Source organism: Rhinolophus sinicus, linkage group LG03 (genome assembly GCF_036562045.2).
Source record: "Rhinolophus sinicus isolate RSC01 linkage group LG03, ASM3656204v1, whole genome shotgun sequence".
NCBI lineage: Eukaryota > Metazoa > Chordata > Mammalia > Chiroptera > Rhinolophidae > Rhinolophus > Rhinolophus sinicus.
Window position 1 is genome coordinate 9,844,449 of NC_133753.1, and position 22,171 is coordinate 9,866,619.

Below are 22,171 nucleotides of genomic sequence, written 5' to 3' on the forward strand. Positions count from 1 at the left end.
AGTAGAGGGGAAAGAATTTAGTAAACACAGTGACCACCTGCAAGTTTGCCAAAGGTAGGAGAAAAAGAGGAAAAATGAAGAATACTTAACTGATCACAGAATTCTTTACATTCTTTTTGTAGCTTCTGTGATGTGGGCCTTTCCCGATTTCATTCACCATTTTTAAGCCTTTATTTATCCAAGGCTCATTATGAATCAGGTACTCTTCAAGGTACTTGCCCTGTTTCCCCGAAAACAAGACCTAGCCAGACAATCAGCTCTAAAGCATCTTTTGGAGGAAAAACTAATGTAAGACCTAAGATCCAGTCTTATTTTACTATAAGGGTCTTATTTTAAGTTTTGCTCCATTAGGGCTTATTTTCAGGGGATGTCTTATTTTTTCATGTACAACAATCTACATTTATTCAATTACAGTCATGTCATCTTCTGGAACATGGCCGTAATGTACTATATGTGTCCGTCTGGCTGAGATCTTAACTGAGGCTTATTTTCGGGGTAGGTCTTATTTACAGGGAAACAAGGTAGTTACTGAAAAAAGGACACAGTCCCAGTACTCTAGGAACTTAATGTCTTTGAGGACGTGGACATCTTAACAATGAATTGTCCTTACAGAGTGACAATACTGAAATTGAAATGTATCCAAAACTCTGGTAAGAGGAAAGGGATGGCTTCCCAGTTTGAAGTAAAGCTCATTCAGATGCCACTTCTTACATGCAGTCTATTCTGGTCACTGCCCAGGGTGATTAGTGTTTTCCATTTACTCAGTTCTCGCTTAAGTTTCAAATGATCAGCATTTCCTGTGGCTTAGTACTTAGACTTCCGTTCATTCTTCCATGTCCTTTTCTGTAGGAAATGCATTTAGTTTCAAAGCTTCAGCTAACAACTTTCAATCTGCACTAGCTATAGCAAAACATGCTTTATTGTGAAATAATATACATACAAAGAAGCACATTAAGTGAATTTAAGTTTAACTTCTTTTTTAACAAATTATTTTAAAGCTGACACCACGCTGGTCATGAGCTAGAACAGGGTAAGCCTTCTAGAAGCCCACCCTCATGCCTCTTCCCAACCACAGCCACTTTCTTCATCTCTTAAAGGTTGCCACTATTCCAATTTTTATGTTAATTTCCTTCAAGAGTTTTTAAAAATAGCTTTATACCTGAATACTAACTAGGTATTTATTCCAGAGTAACATAGTTTCATTTTGGGAGGCTGGAGGACAGAGGTAGAGGGCGGCCTTTCACAGGGCCCCGTTTTGTAGCTGTGTCTGGGTCCCTAAGCCCATCCCAGGTTTACTAGGACTCACAGAATTCAGTCAGACTCGTGGCTATCATTTGTTTAGCACAGGATACAAAGAAAAATCAGTCAACATTCAAGGCTGATGAGGCGAAGTCCAAAGGAAACCAGACACAAGCTTTCCAGAGTGTTTAGCCAGTGGAGTCACACAGGACACACTTAATTCTTCCACCATTGACTTGTGACAACACATGTGAAGTGTTATCTTCTAGGGAAGCTCATTCGAGACTCAGCACCCAGGATTTTTGTTAAGGGCTAGTCACATAAGCACCCGCTACTTAGCATGTACCAAACTTCCAGGCTCGCAGAAGGCAAGCAGATACTCCGCATAAACCATATTGTTTGCACAGTGTAGGCAGCATGAACCATCCTTATCCGTAAAGGGACGGTCGGAACGTCCAAAATCCAAGTTCCAGAGACCAGCCAGGACCAAGCTTGCAAGCAGGTTTTTCTAAAGACAGCAGTCCCACGCCTACCATGTTAACGTTGTTCTGCTTAATATCTTTTGATTTTTTTTTCATTCAAAATTTAAATACATTTAAAAAACCAGTTTCCACACTGTTACTTTCTCTCAAAATGTGCAACCCTTCACTTCATACCTTGATTGCTATCCTACCATGTTTCCCTGAAAATAAGACCAGGTCTTATATTAATTTTTGCTCCATTAGGGCTTATTTTCAGGGGATGGCTTATTTTTTCATATGCAACAATCTACATTTATTCAAATACAGTCATGTCATCTTCTTCTGGAACTTCGTCATAACGTACTAAATGCGTCCGCCTGGCTGAGATCTTAACTGCGGCTTATTTTCGGGGAAACACGGTATGTTTGAAAGTGTGTTCCATGGAACACTGTACATGCCCTGTTACTGGTTTTTCTTAGAAAGGTTTCTGTGATTAAGTTTGGAAAGGTTGAATTAACTTAAACAGATTTCTTAGCTTCAGGACTCTGAGTCTTTTGGAGTGAAGCGCATGACCAGCTTCTCATTACTTGTCCTGTCTCATCTCACATTACCCCTTTTTTTCCCCTTTTCTCCCCCTTTCTCTGCCTGAGTCATCGTGGCCTTCTTGCTTTTCCAGGATAAACTGCATACTCTGCCTTAACTCCCCAGCATCGCGTACCTACTACCTCTGTCAGTAAATAGTGTCAAGTCTTATTTATGTTTATGTATTATTTATATTTATGTATTTAAGTCAAGATCTCTTTTCTGTATGCTTTATGTATTCTTAATGTCTTTGGGCTTATTGATACCAATAAATCAAATTACTCATTCTTTCTCATAGCAGCCCATGCTTTTCATGGCATTTACCCCAGCATATAATTGTGTTTCTGTAATTATTTGTTTAAACGTCCATTTTCTCACTTGACTGTAAGCAACATGAGAACCAAGACTATTTTGTTCACAACTATAACCCGCAGCACTTAGCATAGGGCATATAGTCAATACTCAAATATTTAAAGAATAATGCTACAAATTTGGCTATAGTAAGTGGTATTTCCCAGCCTAACCGGGATTTTTTAAAAGGTTCATTTTCTTTTATTTTGCAAGACTAGTGTTCCATAGAATGCACTTTGGGAAATACTGATACGGATTTGTGACTAAGGAGTTTGTACTTATGCTGTATTCTTGATTGAACCACTTCCAAAAAACTGGAAGATGCTTTCAGGGAAATGAAACTCGATTTGTCCACTCTATCTAAATGCCTTTAGTTGAAAACACTCTGTGCATCCAGGGTCAAAACTGTAGCTGTCTCTCCCTCATCCCTCTCCTCTGTATCAAACTGGCTCACTAATCCCACTGCAAACAACTTAGACCAAGTCATTAGTTATTACCTCTTCCTCGAATTGTCACAAAATCAAACTTGGTGTCTGCTTCCAGTCTAATTCATCTACCACACGGACCTCAGATTGTTGATGGTAGTGTTGACATTTTAACTCTTGGCTGTTTTGTGTTACTGTGGGATAAAGTATATGAACACTTATGTAGGCAACATTGAGAATAGGGTTTTGGCAGATGAGAGATCAATGAGACAAAGTAAAAACCCTATAAGTTTGAATGTGAATTGAAGCATTGGTATAAACTCGCATATGCATGTGTAAATTGATATGTGTGTACAAACTGTCCTAGCTCTGTGTACTAAAAAGGCAGTGAAAGCCACCAGCACTCAGATTGTGGTTTTTATTTATTTTTTATTTGATTTGATGTGTTTTTAAGAAGGGCGCAGCTCACAGAGGCCCAAGTGGGGATCGAACCAGCAACCTTGGTGTTACTAGCACCACGCACTAACCAACTGAGCTAACCAGCCATCCGAGATTGTGGTTTTTACATACCAGTTCCCACTGAAGTACCATATTTTGCCATATATAGTATAATGCGCTTCTGTGTATAATGCGCACCCACGGTTTTGGCCCAAACTTTCAGGGGGGGAAAAAAATCTTTTGTTTTAATTTTTTAATTCAAGTTTTTATTTGTTTACATATAGGTACTTGTTTTTTGTATTATACAGGAATTTTAGCATTTATTTTTTTTAACATATTATGGTACAGGGAATTTTATATAGCAAATCATTAACAAAACACAAGAACACATACAAGATACAAGAAATTTTATGTACTGATAACAAATTGATAGTATTTATGCATCTTAGAAGGCCAAGGACTGCGTCATTCCAAGTTCATCATAAGTTCAACAAAACGGATTATCGTATTCCAGGGTGTTATTTTGCATACGGATAACATTATTGATTTCTAGATTTACACTTTTAACTCATAATGAAAGAATTAAAAACATTTATATAGACACCAAGTTAGTACTACCCATATATAATGCACATCATTTTTCCCTCACAAATGTGGGCAAAAAAGCGTGCATTATGCACGGCAAAATATGGTAAATTAGGGCTTTTTCGAAGAGATGGCTACTTCCAGGCCTAAAGCAAGAAAAATGCAAGATAAGACTGAAATAAGATGTAACCCCAAAATGCAAAGTAGCGTTGTGTCATAAGGTCTCAGGAGCCAATTTGAATAAGCTTCCACTGTCCAAATGTGGGACAATTTGACCCTCAGTAAGGATAACTACAAAGGATTGAAACCCATTAAATACGTTGAAATCCATGAACACATTTTTGTTAAACTCGCTTATCATCTTTAGAGAATGATGGAAAGTTAATTGTTTTGAAAATTAGTAAATTAAAGAATAATTTATTCTGTCTTTTCACTACAAACTGTATATCAGATAACATAGATTTCAGGTGTATAATTCTGTAATAACTTTATGTCTTGAACAAAGAAAATTACAAGGGCAAAAGGAGGGGAGCGGGGAGGAACCTGTTAAAGGAATTTAAGAGATAGTCGTCCAATCACAATATATGGGCCTTATTTGGGTTCTGATTCAAAAAAACTAATAAAAAAAATGAAACAACTGGGGAAATGTGAACCCTGCCTGGAAAGTTCTTATTAAGGAATTATTGTTCATTATTTTAGATATGATAATGGTATTGTAGTTGTTCTTTTACATCCTTTCTTTTAGCGATGCACATTAGAAATATTTACAGATGAAATAATATGCTATCTGGGATTTGCTTCAAAATCTAGAGGGATTGGATGGAGAGTGGATTGGGATATAGTGATCAAAGACTTCCACAAATTGGTAATTGTTGAAATTTGGTGATGGGTGGAGGTTTGTTTTACTGTTCTACTTTTGTACATATTTTTTTCTTTATTACAGAAATTACAAGCGTTATCTCCTTCAAAAGAGGAAAAAAACGAGTAATAGAAAGGAGTGAACATAGAGAAGCATAGTCATAATTGTCTTTGCTGTTTGAATGCTGGGGGGTTGATATTTGTGGGACATAATCCACAATCCAGAAACTTTATTGTTCACCAACAATTCAGAGCACTAGAGATTAATTTAATATCTGTCCCTTAACCTTTGTTGGGGGATAAAGTGAAAATTGAGCAGTTTAAGACTTGAGTAACGAAAACAGCAGTGTAGGAGACAGAGAAGCATAAGGAAGACCTGGCTCTGCTCTTCAGAAAGGTTGGTATTGGACTGAATACTTTGAGATGCTTCCTTGTTTACGGGAGAAAATACACTAAATTAGGGCTCAAAATGCCTGGGGTCTAGTTTTGACTTTGCCATTTTACTGTATATATTTCACTTTGGATAAGTCACTGCACTTTTCTACCTTTATGGCCTCATTCGGAGATAAAGGGACAAAGCCTGTCTGTCTGCAGTGAAGACTTAATGTGAGAATAAAATGACTTAATGTGTGTAAACTATGTATCTCTGTTAATACTTGCGCTGAAGTCATTAAAGGACTGTGAAAAAGGAAAGACATGTCATTGCTTGTCTGCCTGTTTTAGTGGGGTTTTTTTTCTATTTTTAAAAAGTATGGTTAAAAATATGTAACATAACATTTACCATTTTAACCAGTTTTAAGTATTTAGTTCTAATGGCTTCAAGTACGTTCATATTGTTGTGCAACCATCACCACCATCTTTCTCCAGAACTTTTTTATCTTTCCCAACTGAAACTCTGTACCCATTGATTACTAACACCCCCCGCCCCTGGCAACTACCATTCTACTTTCTGTCTGTGATTCTGACTGTGGGTACCTCATATAAAGAGAATCATATGATATTTGTCTTCCTGTGACTTGCTTTTTTCACTTAGCATAGTGTCCTCAAGATTTATCCATGTTGTAGCATGTATCAAAATTTCCTTCCTTTTTAAGACCTAAAAATACTCCATTGTATGTACAGACCAGATTTTGTTCATCCATTTATCTGTCGATGGACACTTGGTTTGCTTTTGCCTTTTGTCTATTGTGAATAATGTTGCTGTGAACATATGTGTACAAGTATCTGTTCGAGTCCGAATTTTTAATTTTGGGGGGTATATAACCAGAAGTGGAATTGCTGGATTGTATGGTAATTCTGTGTTTAATTTTTTGAAGCCTTAGTGTTTTGTTTTTTGGGTGTTTTTTTTTATAATTACTTCATTGCTTTTGTATTTTGAAACATTTCAACAGAGTCATATTTGAGGCTGTGATCCATGCGTCTTTTTTTCTAGGAAATGTATTTGTTTTCCTCTCGAGTATTAGTGCAATTTTTAAATCACTCTTCTAAGAGGCTTAGACTATTCAAGGAATATGGATCCTGAGAAACAATTTTTGGACAGAGAAGTTTAAAGAATGATTACAAACAAGTCTTTCCTTATTGAATATTTATTTTTTAAAAACTGATTTCATTCAGCAGTTTTCAACTGAGCGCCTTTCTATGTGCTGAAGATTTCATGTTGAGTAAATGAAGTTCTGGCTGTCATGGCGCTTACATTGTAGTGTGAGACAATTAACAAGCAAACAAATATATAATTTCAAATACTGAAAAGTGCTGTAAAGAAAATAAGCTGAAGAAACGGGATAGAGAAAAATGGGATGGGATAGGATAAGATGTTATTTTATGGAGGATGATTAGGGAAAACCTCTCTGAGGGGATGGCATTTGAGCAAAGACCTGAATAAAATGAAAGAGTGAACCGTGTGAAAACTGTGAAAAAGTGTTCTGGGCAAAGGAAATATCAGGCCCCAAGGTAGGAACAGGAAATGCTTTTTAAAGAGACAACTTGGGAGTCAAATGAAGACCTGTCTGTCTCAACTGGTACCCAGCACACATATAAGGAAATGGATTAGTTTATCTTATTAGGAAGAAAAGTAAGGGAAAACTAAAGATGGAAAGTGCTAGGGAATTTTGTTTGTATGTTCTGTTAATGTGAGGTGTTATTTTCTTGGCACAGTGAACCCAAAGGGTATTTATCTTCCTTTCAAAGAAGGCAGATACGAGACAGCTGATAAAGAGTCTTGATTTTAAGAAGTAATCTCTAAAAATCTTAGTTAATGACATACTTTAATATCCAAGATACCTTACTGAAACTATGTGCGTGACAATAATACAGAAACTATTGGGAGACACGTGGACTCAGGCGTGTTGAGGACTGGAGGAGACCCTGGACGTCACCTGTGTCTCGCGGAGCGCTGTGCAGTCATGTGTTATGCCAAAGAAATGAACCATGGCACTTCTTAGACTCTTCTTTTATCTTTTCAAACATTGATAGGAAATTTGTAAATAACATCCTTAATCAGAAGTAGATGAATTATATTGATAGAAAGCTGTATTGTAATAGACGTCTCTCTAGAATTAAAGTATCAGTATCGGGAAACTTATTGTTAGACTTCTGCCTTTATGTCTGCTCTGTTTGCATTATTTCTCCCTTGGTATGTCCTTCTGGGAGCTCACACTCGTGATGTTTATTATTCCTGGTTCACCCATAAACTGTCCTTTGTCCTGTGTTTCTTGTTGGTTCCCAGCAGGGCTCGCCACCCAGTCCTGCAAGGTAGAGACACCTCATCATCCTTCCCTCGTCCCCTCCGTCCCCTCCTCACTCATGTGGCAGCATTCTCTAGGTGTCCTGTAATCAGGACTTCCATGGATTATCTCAGTTTTCCTTATAGATGTCCTAAACAAATGCAAAACGGGGTTTTAGGAGACGCAGACTTACGCTGCATAAACAGGACCCGGACTACCTGTTCCAGGCTCATATTTGGACTGTAATATCCTCGTCAGTGTTTCTGCTGCAACAGGTGGGTAACAGGACGAGCCGTGGAGTTGAGGAGGGAGATACGAAAATTTTTTTTATTGTAGTTCCAAGAAAGGCCCCTCATAATCCCTATGAGGGCAAGAGTTTTGTCTGATTTTCTACTTCTTGTTTTACTTAAGAGGTCTTGTTGGTGTCTCTGCAAGAGGGTCCTTCATAGCCACACTTCTTAAAACTTGTTCATCATCAAACCTACCACTACTTCCTTCATACAAGAGTCTGTCTAACTTTAGACTTCAGAAGAAATTTAGGAGGAGCACATCCTCATTTGACACGCTAACAAAGCTTCTGCAAGTATCAGCAGGTGCTCTGATGGGCGAAGGGAATTCGCAGCCGTTAGTAAGGCCAGCGCCTCCTTCTATATCGCTTGCTCTTACTTTTCATTGAAAATTTAAAGTAGTGGGGTGTTTTCTCCCATATTTATTTGGACTCTGTTAGTCTTGCTGATGTGAAGAAAAACATAATTTTAGTACAGAATTATCTCTAGCCCCCAAATCATTATAATCTTCCCATTTATAAGAATTTGAATAATTCCTGGGATTGGTCCCATGACTATACCCTGCTGGTTCAGTGCTTTGGATGTCTTTGTGAAGATGGTCTTGGATAACGATACCTTTGAGTTTTTCTATTCCTGTCTCTGTTTTGTTCTTTATTTGGCTCTTCTCCGTGTGCAGTCGTGGTCTCAGGCTTACTGTCAGGTTCACTCAGCCTATTTTCTTATCTCCCCAACTCTGCCAGTGGAGCCCTCAAAAACTCATCATCAACAAATACGCTGTTGTGTGTTTTTTAACATTTGCTAAGTTTGTGTCAGAAAATGTGAATTTTTTGACTTGGAATGAAGTTATGGTAAGTTCCATGTTTTTTCTTTTAACTTCAGTTGCTTTGAATATGTTCTCTGATTTCAGCTCTATTTTTCTCTGCAAATCTTCTGTAAATGCAAATCTAGGCTCAGATTTCTCATTGCCGTCTCTAAAACATCCAGAGTCACTTTTCTATGTACCACTAAGCCAACAGGAAAAACTGTTGTCCCCGAGGAGAGCAGTGATTTCATTTATTCACTCAAATATTGTGTGCCTGGCTCAAAGCTAATCTTTCTGTCATGAATACAAAAGCTCCAGGTGGCACCTTTACCTTCTAAGACAGTTGGTTGAGCAGGTTCTGCGAGCTATCTTGGAGGGCCTCGTCATCATTTCCGCCCTCTGCTTATAGGCCCTTTTTCCTAGCTGTTGGAGAAAATCTTTCTTGTTCCTTCCAGAGCTGCCTCAGTTTGGGAGGGTATGGCTGCTGGAAAAGACAACACAGGATTGGGTGTTGGGGCTGGCTGGGCCACGCCAGCAGCTCCTGCTCCGGCTGCTGTGGCCATCACTGCTCTGGCCCGGGCTTCCGAATCAGGTCACAGTTACCAGGGCCAAAGGCTCAGACAGCGGGGATTAAATAAGGTCCAGGGGCTGAGACGCAGGCTTCTGAACCTTTTCAGCCTTCTATTCCCATTTCTCCACCCATTGCTTCAGGAGGATCTTATTCTGAGGTTTGGAGTGTGAGCTGTGAGGTTAAGGTGGCAGAGTAAGGGGTCCATTCATGTCTTCAAGTGCAGCCGTATAGGTCCTTCACTCATCACTTTCCAGGACTTGGTCCTCAGGATTTAGTGTATAGAAACTGAGTTTTTCAGGATACCTCAGCATCTCTAATGTGTAGTTCATCCAGGCCAGGTCAAACTTGGCATAAGAACAGGCCCCTCATGAAACCCTTCTCTTGTGATGGGCTACTTCTGCTTTTCCAGTGTCAAGTCCATATTTATTATCTTATTAAACTCTTAAGATGGCCTTGTAAAATAGGTGTTATTATCCTCATTTTAGAGATAAAGTCAGATCCTTATTAACACTTTCCTGGGCTGTGAAAGACACCTCTAATAGGTCTTCCTGCAGCAAGTGTAGTCTGCTTCAGTCCATTTAGTAATCTTTCTAAAACACAAATGTAATGGTACTTCTGTCCTACTCTTCTGTGCTTTGCTCCAGTAGTTCCCCCATTGTGTTCTGAATAAAGGCTCGAAACCTTCGTATGGGATTTGAGGCTTTTTGATCCAACTCCTACCTGTACACCCAGACATTTGTACTCCTTAGGCCTTGGACACATTATTTATCAACATTGGTGATAATAGCTAACGTTTGTTCTCTCAAATATTGTGTGTCTACTTTGCGTTCTGTGGTAGATGGTAAGGATTCTAAGATAAATAAGCTGAGTGCCTACCCTTGGGAAACTTACTGCAGTTTGGTGGAAATGTAAGTAATTATGTTGTAGTATTAGTACATAATAGAGTTATAAGGTTGGGAGTTATTCCTGTTTATTCATCCTATTTCTTCTACCTTGAATGACCTTTCCTTCTTTGCTTGATGCACTCCTATTAATTCATGAAGCTCTGGCTCTAAACTAGGAAACCAGAACAGTAGTTTTTCTTAATTTCATAAGGGGTCCTATTCAGGATGCGATCACTGCTGTATTCCCAAGGCCTGCGTGCCTGACACATGGCAAATGCTTAGAATTGGATGGATCAAGCATAAAAAAAGTGTCATCCTGCCATTAAGCAACATGTAGTCTAGCTGTAAATATTCAGAAAGGCACTTCTGCTTTCGTTTCATTAGCTCTCCTTTCACTTAAGTCATTTTTTGCTTCACATGAGAAATCCTGGTAAGCGTCAAAAGTCACACTATCAGGTGTGTACTCACTTCTCATTTCTGGAATGAAACTATATTAGTCTACTCTGGAAATTTTTCCTTCGGACATTTAGGAGAGGAAAAAAATCTCAAAGATAACATTGTTCCTAAGCGCCTGAATGCCAGGCCTGGTTTTGCAGCTTGCTAGCTCTGTGACCTTGGTTTAGCCACCAAGCCTTCCGTGCCTTTTTCCTTACTTCCCAAGTCTCTCCTTATATACTATTGGGATAATAATAGACCTACACCTCACATTATTGAGAAAATTAAAGGAGTTAATTCATGTTAACTGCTTAACATGGCTGGCTCATACTGCTGATGGGTGTTACGATAATTATTGAAATCATGTATCTGCATACATGTGTCTTCAGATTTTTATTTCTGTGAGAATCTGATAACAACAAACATTTAAATTCTAGCTATAAGCTTACACATTGTATTTAAGTATTTAAATATAAGCCAAAATAATTTTGATAATTCTGGAATCTGGGTGATGGATGGAGGCTTTGGGGGCTCAGTGTACTATTATTCTCTTTAGTATGTTTTTGAAATTTTTTGTGGTACAATTTGAAATCAGATGTAGGGCAAACAGTCTCCTTTAGATCATGCTGAATGCTTCCTTTCGGAAGTTCACAGTGCACCTCAGCACTTGAAAGATAATAAAAGTCCTGAAGTAAAGAAACCTGCCAGGCTTTGTTTCAATTTTGGGAAGACTCTGGAAATGCTGGTTTAGGGGTTTTTTGAGGACAGAGGTTGATTTTTGTTTTTAAAAAATTCTCAGGGTTGTTATTTATGTTGCATTCAGCATGATTTCCCGCCCCCCTTCAATTAGGTCTGCTATTACATTTGAAGCTTATTTTAAGCCAGTGAGATCTATGATCTGATTCAGATTGATCATGTAACAGAGGGCGCTCCCCCAGAATGGTGAATCTAGAAAAACAATTTATCAGTTTTCTAGGGCCGTTGCATCCTGTGGGCCTATCCTAGTCCTGTACGCCCTCTCTTTCCCTTTCCTTTCCTGTCATATCATCCAAAGATTGGATTTCTCCTTGTTTTATGACAGACAATGCTTTCCTGGAATGAAAACATCCCTGGAGGGATTAGACTGTGACTCTCATTTCCAGCATCTAAAGGCAGCGGATTAGATTAAGAAGTACGTAGCAGAATACTGTGCTCCATTTGGCATAGGGTTTTGGTTACCTTAAGAAATGAATGAATTTGTTCCTGAGAATTTTGAGGAGTATAGCTTTAGTACTAAAACTGCACAGTTAGGGTTACCCCCAGAATTTGGAACTAGTGACATAGGGTGAACTTAAGGGTTATTATACTTGATCTAGAAAAATCGCTCCCACCAAGTTTACTTTAGTGTTAGAGCTCCAGTAGGAGATATAAATGTCAACCCGTATCAGTTCTTCTTGAATGGGATTCCCACTGACTAGGAGCTAAGCTTCCAGGAAGAGACTGTCCCTAAGTCCCAAAGACACGTTTGTTTTAAGCCACCTCTCCATGATGAGACCTCAGCGGTCTCTGTGGTGCTCATTATAGTGGCAAATTGACAAGCATCCTTATCTCAGCCTGTGACTTCCTTAGTGCTTTGTCTGTTCTTGTGTCTCCAGTGGGGCTCATGATGTCTTGTAGCCCGGAAATGGTTTCTTTAGGTTTTCTAAGTGTGCTGATCATAAAATTGAGCTTTTTAAAAAGGCGTATTTCATATGGTTTAAATCTCAAAACAGACCAACATAATAGTATTTTGTGTCCCTACAAAACAAACCTTACAAAATTCTCAGGTGAAAATAAAATGTGTGTGTGTGTGCGCGCGCGTGTAATTCAGTAAGGTAAGAGTGAAAATTCTGTCCATTTTGGTGAATTCTGATTTTTCTTCGTCTGGAAGCAAGGGTCCATTCTTCTTTGTTTTGTTTCAACAGCGTACTTTGTGCTTTGTTAGTGAATTTGCTCTGCAGTCTTTAGAAATTAAAAAGAAAAAAAATGAAACAATATGGAACTTCAAGAATGAGTAAAGGAGAAAGTGACTGACACTTTAGAAACACTTAGAAGCGCTTTTCACCATCCACTGTTACTTCCTGAGTCAAAACTCATCTTACTAATCTTTTTCCCCCTCCTCATTTTAGTAAAGGCTTTTATTTTACATGTTTTTTATTCTGGATTTTTATTAGTATATTTCAAATTTGAAAAGGGATCGTCTCTGCTGTTTTTATGTTTTAAATACAAATCTTTAGTAAGATTAGGATTTGACCTGTAAATGAGGTTACAAACGTGGCGTCCTACGACCCTCATTTCTTTTAAAGAACCACTAACAATGCCTGATAGAACCTTGAAGCTTTTAAAGAGCTAAATTTGAAAATGAAGATTTATTAGACTTACTGTTGTTTTTTTTAAGTTTGAATTGAAATTAACACAGGAAGATTTAATTCCTTTTTACAAAAATTGACAGCATTCAAAATGAATTGCAAAAGAAAGTAGACTTTTCTACATTTCTTATATTTAAGAATAGAAAACTGAATTTAACCATCAAACTTTTAAGAAAACTGACTTTGCTGGAAGAAATAATTTTCTTGACCATTTAGTGTTCACCAAATAGTCAGTATATTAAGCTCTTTGGATTCCTTGCTGGGTAGTTCTTACATCTGGCACATCTCTGGCTGCCTGTAGCCTGTCTGACTTCAGTAGCATACACCAAAGTAAAAAGTAATGTGCTGTGTTAATTTCAAATAGGAAATTTGCTTGTATGAGTAAATGACATGATTGAAGGTACTGCTAGTTTGCACAACATCTAATTAGTAGAAAGTTTCCCAGCCTTCTCATGAACACTGTAGGTAGAGAATTCTATGCTTAAATACTAATTTTCATGTATGGTGGGAAAAGACTGAAGGAAAGCACAAATGTTAACTGATTTTCTTAAACTTGAATTCCTACGGTTATGCTGTGTGTGTAACAGAGATGAAAATGAATTCCAAGAATTTTGACAGAGTTCTGTTTTCCAGCAGGGATTTTTGTGATTTGTGTGTGTGTCTGTCTGTCTGTCTCTTTCCTATTTGTTAAAATACTTCCTCCTTCATTCTGAAGCAACATTAACTGCCTTCTTCTTGGTTTCCTAACATTTCTAATATGTTTTAAATTGTGTTTTCTCTTAAACCGTTATCCCTTTTAAGTCAGATAAGTTTAATATATACAGATGTTATAAAGGTTTAGAAGTATTCCTATTAACCCTGTTCTCTCTCAGGTTTTCTTCTCTGTACGTTTGTGTATCTCCTGCTGGCAGTTCTGAAAGTTAAGGTTCCATGATGTGGAATTTATTCTGTAATTGTTAAAATTGTCTCTTACTGGTACTGCCCTGTCCATGTTAAGTCAAAATATTACATAATAGACAGCAGTATTTTTTATTTCAGGGCTTTATGGGGAGGATACAAAGAAGTTTTTGTTTTTTATTGAGTCTCACTGTATTTATAATAATATCTCTTAAAATTGCTATGGAACAAGTAGCCTAAAGATATTTAGTATTAATTGTTCACCTTTCCTTCCCCCTCTTTCAGTAAAATGCCCAATTTCACAGATTAAAGAACAATTTAATCAGTTTTATCTAAGGCAGAAAAACAAACCAATCATTTAATCATCTGCTTTTTTTATGTGTAGTACTGGTATCAGCTTCCTAAGTTTTTGTAAATTGCTTAGAAATGTTATATAATAAGTGGTGGTTGCCTCGAAAGATTTTTTAAAAATTGAAAAAAATTTTGTTAGTCTAAATACTTTTCCCTGTGATTTGAAATAACTCTATAACTATGTATTTAAGTTAGTCTAATATGTTACTTTTTGTCATAGAAAGTATATAATTAATATATTTTATGCTTCAGAATTGCAGCTAACACTGACTCATAATTCCAGTTTATTTGTTTACATTTCCTGAAATTTTTACATGTGAATTTGACAGCATATCATTGTTTGCAAATAAAAGCAGTTTTTGGTAACTTACTTTTCTTTTACTGTGCAATTTGAAAAAAATGAATAAAATTATTTTTGTTTCAAATCAAGAAATGGATGAAAAGAGGCTGTTGGATCCAGGGTTGAAAGTTCGTAAAGGCCTCTGGGATTATACTCTGAAGAGTCAGCAGATGGAATGCCTGAGTGACTGAAGAAAATGGGTGCTAATGCATCTAACTATCCTCATTCATGTTCCCCGAGGGTAGGGGGAAATTCCCAAGCCCAGCAGACTTTTATAGGTAACTGTTTTCTTACTTCATTTTCTTTTGTGAATATAAATATAATTGTGTTTTAAGTGGTCTTTTTGGATGAAAAGAGAATTGAGCTGTGGAAAGTTACTATAGATAATAATTCTGCAGCATCCAGATCTTTTTCCCAACAAATGGAAATCTGATTTATGATTTTTTTAAAAAATTTTTTATTGGGGAACAGTGTGTTTCTCCAGGGCCCGTCAGCTCCAAGTCGTTGTCCTTCAATCTAGTTATGGAGGGCGCAGCTCAGCTCCAAGTTCAGTTGCCATTTTCAATCTTTAGTTGCAGGAGGCCCAGCCCACCATCCCATGTGGGCATTGAACCGGCAACCTTGTTGTTGAGAGCTCGCACTCTAACCAACTGAGCTATCTGGCTGCCCCTGATTTATGATGTTCATCTTAGCTGAGTCACTATATAGCACAATTGATCTTTCCTTTGGTTATCTTAACCATAATTGCCAATTACCCTAGGAAAAGGAGCAATCTCCATTGGTGTGGAAATAGTAAAATATATGTTTCTTGTGTCCTGGTCCATTTTTCCCCCCATACAAATGCAGCCTTTGCGTAGTTAAGGGGAAAAAAACATTTCACAATTATATATAAATAATATCCTTAATTTACAGATCCGCCTAACTCTCATTTCCTAAAAATCCATGATTAAGATCCATGATATCTGGTCCTTGGTAGCCAGAGAACCAAAAGCATTTTTTAAAATTAAGAAAAATCTGCTTTGTTTGTCCTATTTCTTATTTAATATAAAATGAGTTATTTGAACTTTTTATAAAAGTCAGTTTTATTTCAATGGTTCAGGAATGTCTGTAACAATTTTTAACATGAAATATATGTTAAAGTGAATGTTGAAAATGAATGTTAAAAAAAACACATTTTTATTTCTTTAATTTCCTTCTTAGGGACATCATCCTATTCTCAGCAAGGCTATGGTTGTGAATCAAAATTATATAGTCTTGACCATGGCCATGAGAAACCACAAGACAAAAAAAAGAGAACCTCTGGCCTTGCCACCCTCAAAAAGAAGTTCATTAAGCGTCGAAAATCGAATAGGTCTGCTGATCACGCCAAGCAGATGCGAGAGCTCCTCTCCGGGTGGGATGTCAGAGATGTGAACGCGCTCGTGGAGGAATATGAGGGGACTTCAGCCTTAAAGGAGCTTTCGCTACAAGCCAGTTTGGCTCGGCCCGAAGCCCGGACACTGCAGAAAGATATGGCCGATCTTTATGAGTACAAGTATTGTACTGATGTAGACTTAATATTTCAAGAAACTTGTTTTCCTGTTCATCGTGCCATTTTGGCGGCAAGGTGTCCTTTTTTTAAAACACTACTTTCTTCCTCACCCGAGTATGGGGCAGAGATCATAATGGACATCAATACAGCTGGTATAGATATGCCCATGTTTTCTGCTTTGTTACACTACCTGTATACGGGAGAGTTTGGGATGGAGGACTCAAGGTTTCAAAACGTCGATATCCTCGTTCAGCTTAGTGAAGAATTTGGAACACCAAATTCCCTTGATGTAGATATGCGTGGACTTTTTGATTACATGTGTTACTATGATGTCGTCCTTAGTTTTTCTTCAGACTCTGAACTGGTGGAAGCTTTTGGTGGAAATCAGAACTGTTTAGATGAAGAGCTCAAAGCTCACAAGGCTATTATTTCAGCACGGTCCCCATTTTTTCGAAATTTATTACAAAGGAGGATACGGACTGGTGAAGAAATCACGGACCGAACTTTGAGGACTCCCACAAGAATTATATTAGATGAGTCCATTATACCAAAAAAATATGCAAAAGTTATCTTACACTGTATGTATACCGATGTGGTGGACCTCTCCGTTTTGCACTGTAGCCCCTCTGTGGGGAGTCTCAGTGAAGTTCAGGCTCTCGTCGCAGGGAAACCAAACATGACCAGGGCAGAAGAAGCCATGGAACTTTACCACATAGCGTTGTTCTTGGAATTTAACATGCTTGCACAAGGTATGAAATTCTGGTTTTTAATTTTTATTTGTAAAACTACATATTTTTCTTCCAGATTGAAAACGCAACCAATATGTTCCATGATTTCATTGTTTGGGATTGAGAGGGTCAGTTTGTTTAGAATGTATAGTTATGACATCTGAGACAGAATTGAGGGTTAATATTTCATGTGGCTCTTCATTTGCTATTAAAACCAAGCGCTCAAAACTAATGACTAAGAGCAGTAGATGAGACTCGAGGCTCTTTCTTCCCTAATGTAAGAGAGGCACAGCGACATGTAATTACCCAGCTCCCACCCACCTACACCCTGTCTGCACCCAAGCTTTGAACTTCAAGCCCCGTTTCCCAGGTTTCAAGGTTATTCTTGATCTAGGATTCTTTGGATAACTTAACATAGATTCTCGTGTTTACTCAGTGCCTTATTGATGCTGAAGAGTTTAGGATAAGAATGAAAGTTCATGACAACAATGAAGATACATTGAGAAATTTATTTGAATGAAAGAATCGGGCAGGGTTTCTGATTTAAATTTTAGTATATTCTAAATCTTTTCAGGCCCAACATGTGCATGAAGCAACAGCCCAGACGCTTGAGGTGTGTAAAGCACAGTTAGTGCAAGACTCCTGCGCCTTCCTCATTGAATTTAGAAAAAAAGTTTTAAGTTAGGACGGCACTTTTTGTGTTATTGGCAAATGAATACATGGAAGTTACATTAGAAGAATTATATATCTGTTGGTAAACATTAGAATCTTGACATTTCAGATCTGAAAAGAGACCTGTGGGAGAGCAGAGGGAAATTGCTGTCTTGACAGAATGTATTCTTAGCTTTCTATGGCTATATATTAAAAGAAAACAACCTATATGACATAAAATTACTTGAGAAATTTATCTAATGAGTATTTGCTAAAAGAACATTAGAAGTTGCCAGTTAGAGAATGTTAATGGTTTGGGTAGAAGATCTGAATTTAAAAAGGAAAGCTAAGCACATTTTTCTAACTTGAAAATATTGTATGGTGTATGGCTAAATCAACAAACTAATAGGACTTTGAGAGAGAAAAAAATAAAACAAATGCCCCAGTTAAATAACAATGTCAGTAATAAGAGGAATTACACAGAAGGCATTGATAAACATGAGTGAAAAATTTGAGATTTCTATTACATAAAGAATCTGTTAAAATCTTATTTTACAATTATCTTTTTAGTAATTGTTCTGATTTTGTTTTATTACCACAATCAAAATGTCATTAAAATATTTTCTTGTTAGTTTAAAATACAAATCATTATTATTAATAGTAGACTGTTTAGGTGTCAGATTATAGGAAAAGGTGTTATCAAAAATAACCTAGCAGCTTAACCTTTTATTCTTTTATTCTGTTAAACCAAATTTGTGAGAAAATGCCTCTACAGAAAAATTTGAAGGTTGCAACATTACCAAAAAGGTATTATAATAATTTCTGTTTTCTCAAATTGGTTTTATTTTTGACATGTTTAAAAAATAAGAAACTAAAGTGTATTGTGCATACTTTGCTGTTTTAAAAAATGGTAAAGCATCTCTTAGTATAGTTTTGTTGTTTTAAGTTTTGAATGAAAAGTAAAATTGTGAGCCAGCTCTTGGATTTAGGTAATACTTTTTTTACTTCATCGATATTAAGTGAGTTTAATTTTTAAAAATCATTTAGCTAGATATTGTATTTTTTTTAAGTACGTTTAAAATACAAAACAACCCTCCTTGTATTACTTTAATCTTGGTTAGTTTTTTAAAAATTCCCTTAAATTTGGGTGTACATGGCTTTCTATTTCCTTTCGTTATTCAAAATATAGTTTCTAATATGTGGTCTTTTGCTTTTTGCAAAAGGCCTTATCTTTCCCCCCAAGCCCATGATACAATTCATATTAAGTAAGGTTTATAATAGACTATAACTTCAACATAATTTTTACCTTGTTTCCAGGGGAAGGAGAATACTCGTATTTGGTCACTTGGAAAGGGATTTTAAACAATAAAGCTTAAGAGCTCAGGCGCTGGAACCAGACAAACTGGATTTGAATCCTTTACTACCATGTTTTAACTTGTATAATGCTCTTAGGTATCTGTTTGTGTAATGAATTAGTGTCTCTCCCATGCATTCAGCATGATACTACTTATGTACCCTTTTGGAGAGAAGTAAGAAAATAGTCAACAAAATTATTTTCTGTGTTCTGTGGTTCAAACACGATTCCCAGTTAAGAAAGGCTGTGAGACAAGCGTGTTGGGCAACTTTAGGGCCAGGTTGTTCTCATCTTTGCGTCGCCAATGCCTGGAACATAGTAGGCACTCAGTAAATGTTTTTTTAATTAGCACCTGTCACCTTTTATTCCAAATTAGTTTTCATTTTAAAAATTAAACTCCAGTTTTAAAAGGAGACAAAATTCTATCGAGAGAGTCTGGGACCTTGAGACTAGATGTGCCCTTCAAGGTGTAAAGGTGATTTAATAGTTTCAAGAGCATCATAAAAAGAGGCAGTATAGGCAGACAGCAAGAGTGGTTTGGCAAGTGGATAAAAGGAAGGATTCTTGGCCTACACTGAGAATGCATTTTATTCAGACAAGTAGGCAATCACTATTAGGGAGGTGAATTAACAGGTTATGGGACTTCAACTTACTGACCTGGCATTTTAGGAGTAGATTTAACTTTACTTGATTTTCTACATAGCAGATTGAACATGTTTATTTCGGTTTCCTCCAAAGCCCTAATATTAGAATAAAGGAATAAAACAAGTATAAACTCTCAAGGACAAAAGATACCTGAGAAGAACACAACAGTGGAAAAAGGGATAGGTATTGACATTTTTGGAAGCTGGAAAGCAAATAAAGAGCTGATTACTGGCTTAACAGAGAGGAGAAGTCTATAATGCAACATTCTTTAAAGGAGGCTACTGAGGAGAAGAGAGGCAATTCACAGGGGTACTAAGTACTCGAGAAAGCAGGGATAAGCATGGTGTAGAACTGAAAAGAGAGATTTGATTTGAAGTCTGAACACTGAGTGGATGGACCCTTTCCCTCACCCTGGAATTGACCTTTATATATGGTGTTAGAGAGGGATGAGGTTTTTGTTTTACTCCATATAATGAGGTGGTTTTCTGAGTATCCTCTATAAACCATCCATTTCCCCCCACCCCCACCCCTGATTTGTACCACCTTTTATTAAGTTCATATATATGGGTTACTCCTTTTTGTTTTGTTTCAGTGGTCCATTTGTCTGTTCTTACATCAGTATCGCTTGCAGCCAGATGACAAATCCTGACCCTCCCCTTCAATTCCCTTCTCTGTACCCCACCCCACACTAAGCACAGAAGACCTGAGATTTGTTCTCTAAAGAAATCAAACTAGAAAGCTTCCAAGTCTGGAAATAGCTACTAAGGGGTGGGGTGGGCTGGGATGGTAAGGCAAAAGGTTGAAATCTGGAATTATGTGAACGTCTGCAAACTAGATGGTGAAATTACTCCCTTGCCTTCCTTTGCTCAACCTCGACAGATACAAGGCAATAAACTGGAGCGCTAGAAATGGTGAACAGCCCAAGAGTGTGCCTGTACATACTGGTGTTTTGGAGTTCCATGATGAAGTTATACTTAGGAATTACATGGTAGAAAAGCCAGTTTGCCTTCCAGTTGTTCTACAAAGAAGAATACAGTAGTCCCCCCTTATCCACGGTTTCAGTTATCCATGGTCAACCGCAGTCTAAAAATATTAAGTGGAAAATTCCAAAAATAAACAATTCATAAGTTTTAAATTGTATGCCATTCTGAGTAGCGTGATGAAATCTTGCGCCTTTCTGCTGCATCCCACCCAGGGCATGAATCATCCCTTTGCCCAGCGTCTCCACGCTGTATATGCTCCCTGCCCATTGGTCACTCAGTAGCCAGCTTGGTTATCAGATCACACAGTGTTTGTATTCAAGAGACCCTCATAGTAGCCAGTGCTACGTCACAATGCCTGTGTCATTCACTTCATCTCATCATGTAGGCATTGTATCATCTCACATCACAAGAAGGGTAAGTACAGTATAATAAGAGAATTTGAGAGAGAGAGAGAGAGGCTTCATTCACAAAACTTTCATTGCAGTATATTGTTATAATTGTTTTATATTATTATTGTTAATCTCTTACTGTGCCTAATTTATAAATTAAACTTTATCACAGGGATGTATGTATAGGAAAAAACATGGTAAATAGTGTTCGGTACTATTGGTGGTTTCAGGCTTTCACTGGAGGTCTTGAAGCATATCCCTTGTGGAAAGGGGGGGCTACTGTAGTCAGCCAGCGTGCTTCTCAGCAGAGCTTCCAAATGGCTGCCTCACTCTGAAATACGAAAACCCATCTAAGGCTCACTGGATGTTTGAGGGAAACTTCTAAATTGAGGCAGAGATCAGAACAAAAAGAACAAAGTATGTACAAGAAGAAACAGAGTGAATTAAAAGAAAAACTTCAATAGAATAAAAATACCCTCATATAAAAGAACATTTTACTGAATCAAAGAAACATAAATAGGCTGCTATAAAAGTAAAAACAGGTGCTCTTGGAAATAAGGTAGCAGAAATGAAAAATATAGAAGAAATAAAGATAAAATTAAAGAAATCAGGAAAGTAAAAGAAATAACAAAGAGACGGACAACAGTGGAGACAAATAAGGAAACTAGTATTCATCCAGAAGGTGTAGCATCTTAACAGATAGTGGTTTTAGAAATATATACCAGAGAAAAATGGAAGAGAAGACAGTATCTAAGGAGTAATGCAGGAAATATTGCCAAAACTAAAGAAATATCTATATGAAAAAGTTCCATTCTTTTCACTAAGGAACACCAAGGGAAAAGAGAAGATTCTAAAAAGTTAACATAGAGTAAAAAAATAGATTCCATACAAAGAAATAGGAATCATAATGGTATTCATTTGGTATTCATTTGGTATTCATAATGGTATTTCAATAGCAACAACTGAATACTATAATACAGTGGCATAGAGCCTTCAAAAAGGTGGTGGAAAATAATTTTAAACAAAAGTCTATACTTAGGGGCCGGCCCAGGGGCTCAGGCGGTTAGAGCTCCATGCTTCTAACTCCGAAGGCTGCCGGGTTCGATTCCCACATGGGCCAGAGGGCGCTCTCAACCACAAGGTTGTCAGTTCAATTCCTCGAGTCCCACAAGGAATGATGGGCTATGCCCCCTGCAACTAAGATTGAACACGGCACCTTGAGCTGAGCTGCCCGCTGGATGGCTCAGTTGGTTGGAGTGTGTCCTCTCAACCAC

At 37.5% G+C, this 22,171-nt stretch overlaps 1 protein-coding gene across 1 annotated transcript in view; it reads left to right on the top strand.

The window, feature by feature from the left end:
• The window catches only part of BTBD7 (BTB domain containing 7), a 75,184-nt gene that overhangs the window by 12,479 nt on the left and 40,534 nt on the right, over window positions 1-22,171 (top strand). Inside the window, exons 2-3 of the mRNA XM_019745488.2 lie at window positions 14,707-14,894; window positions 15,817-16,896. Coding sequence (XP_019601047.2) covers window positions 14,813-14,894; window positions 15,817-16,896 — 1,162 coding nt within the window. The 5' untranslated portion in view covers window positions 14,707-14,812. The remainder of the gene's footprint in view (window positions 1-14,706; window positions 14,895-15,816; window positions 16,897-22,171) is intronic.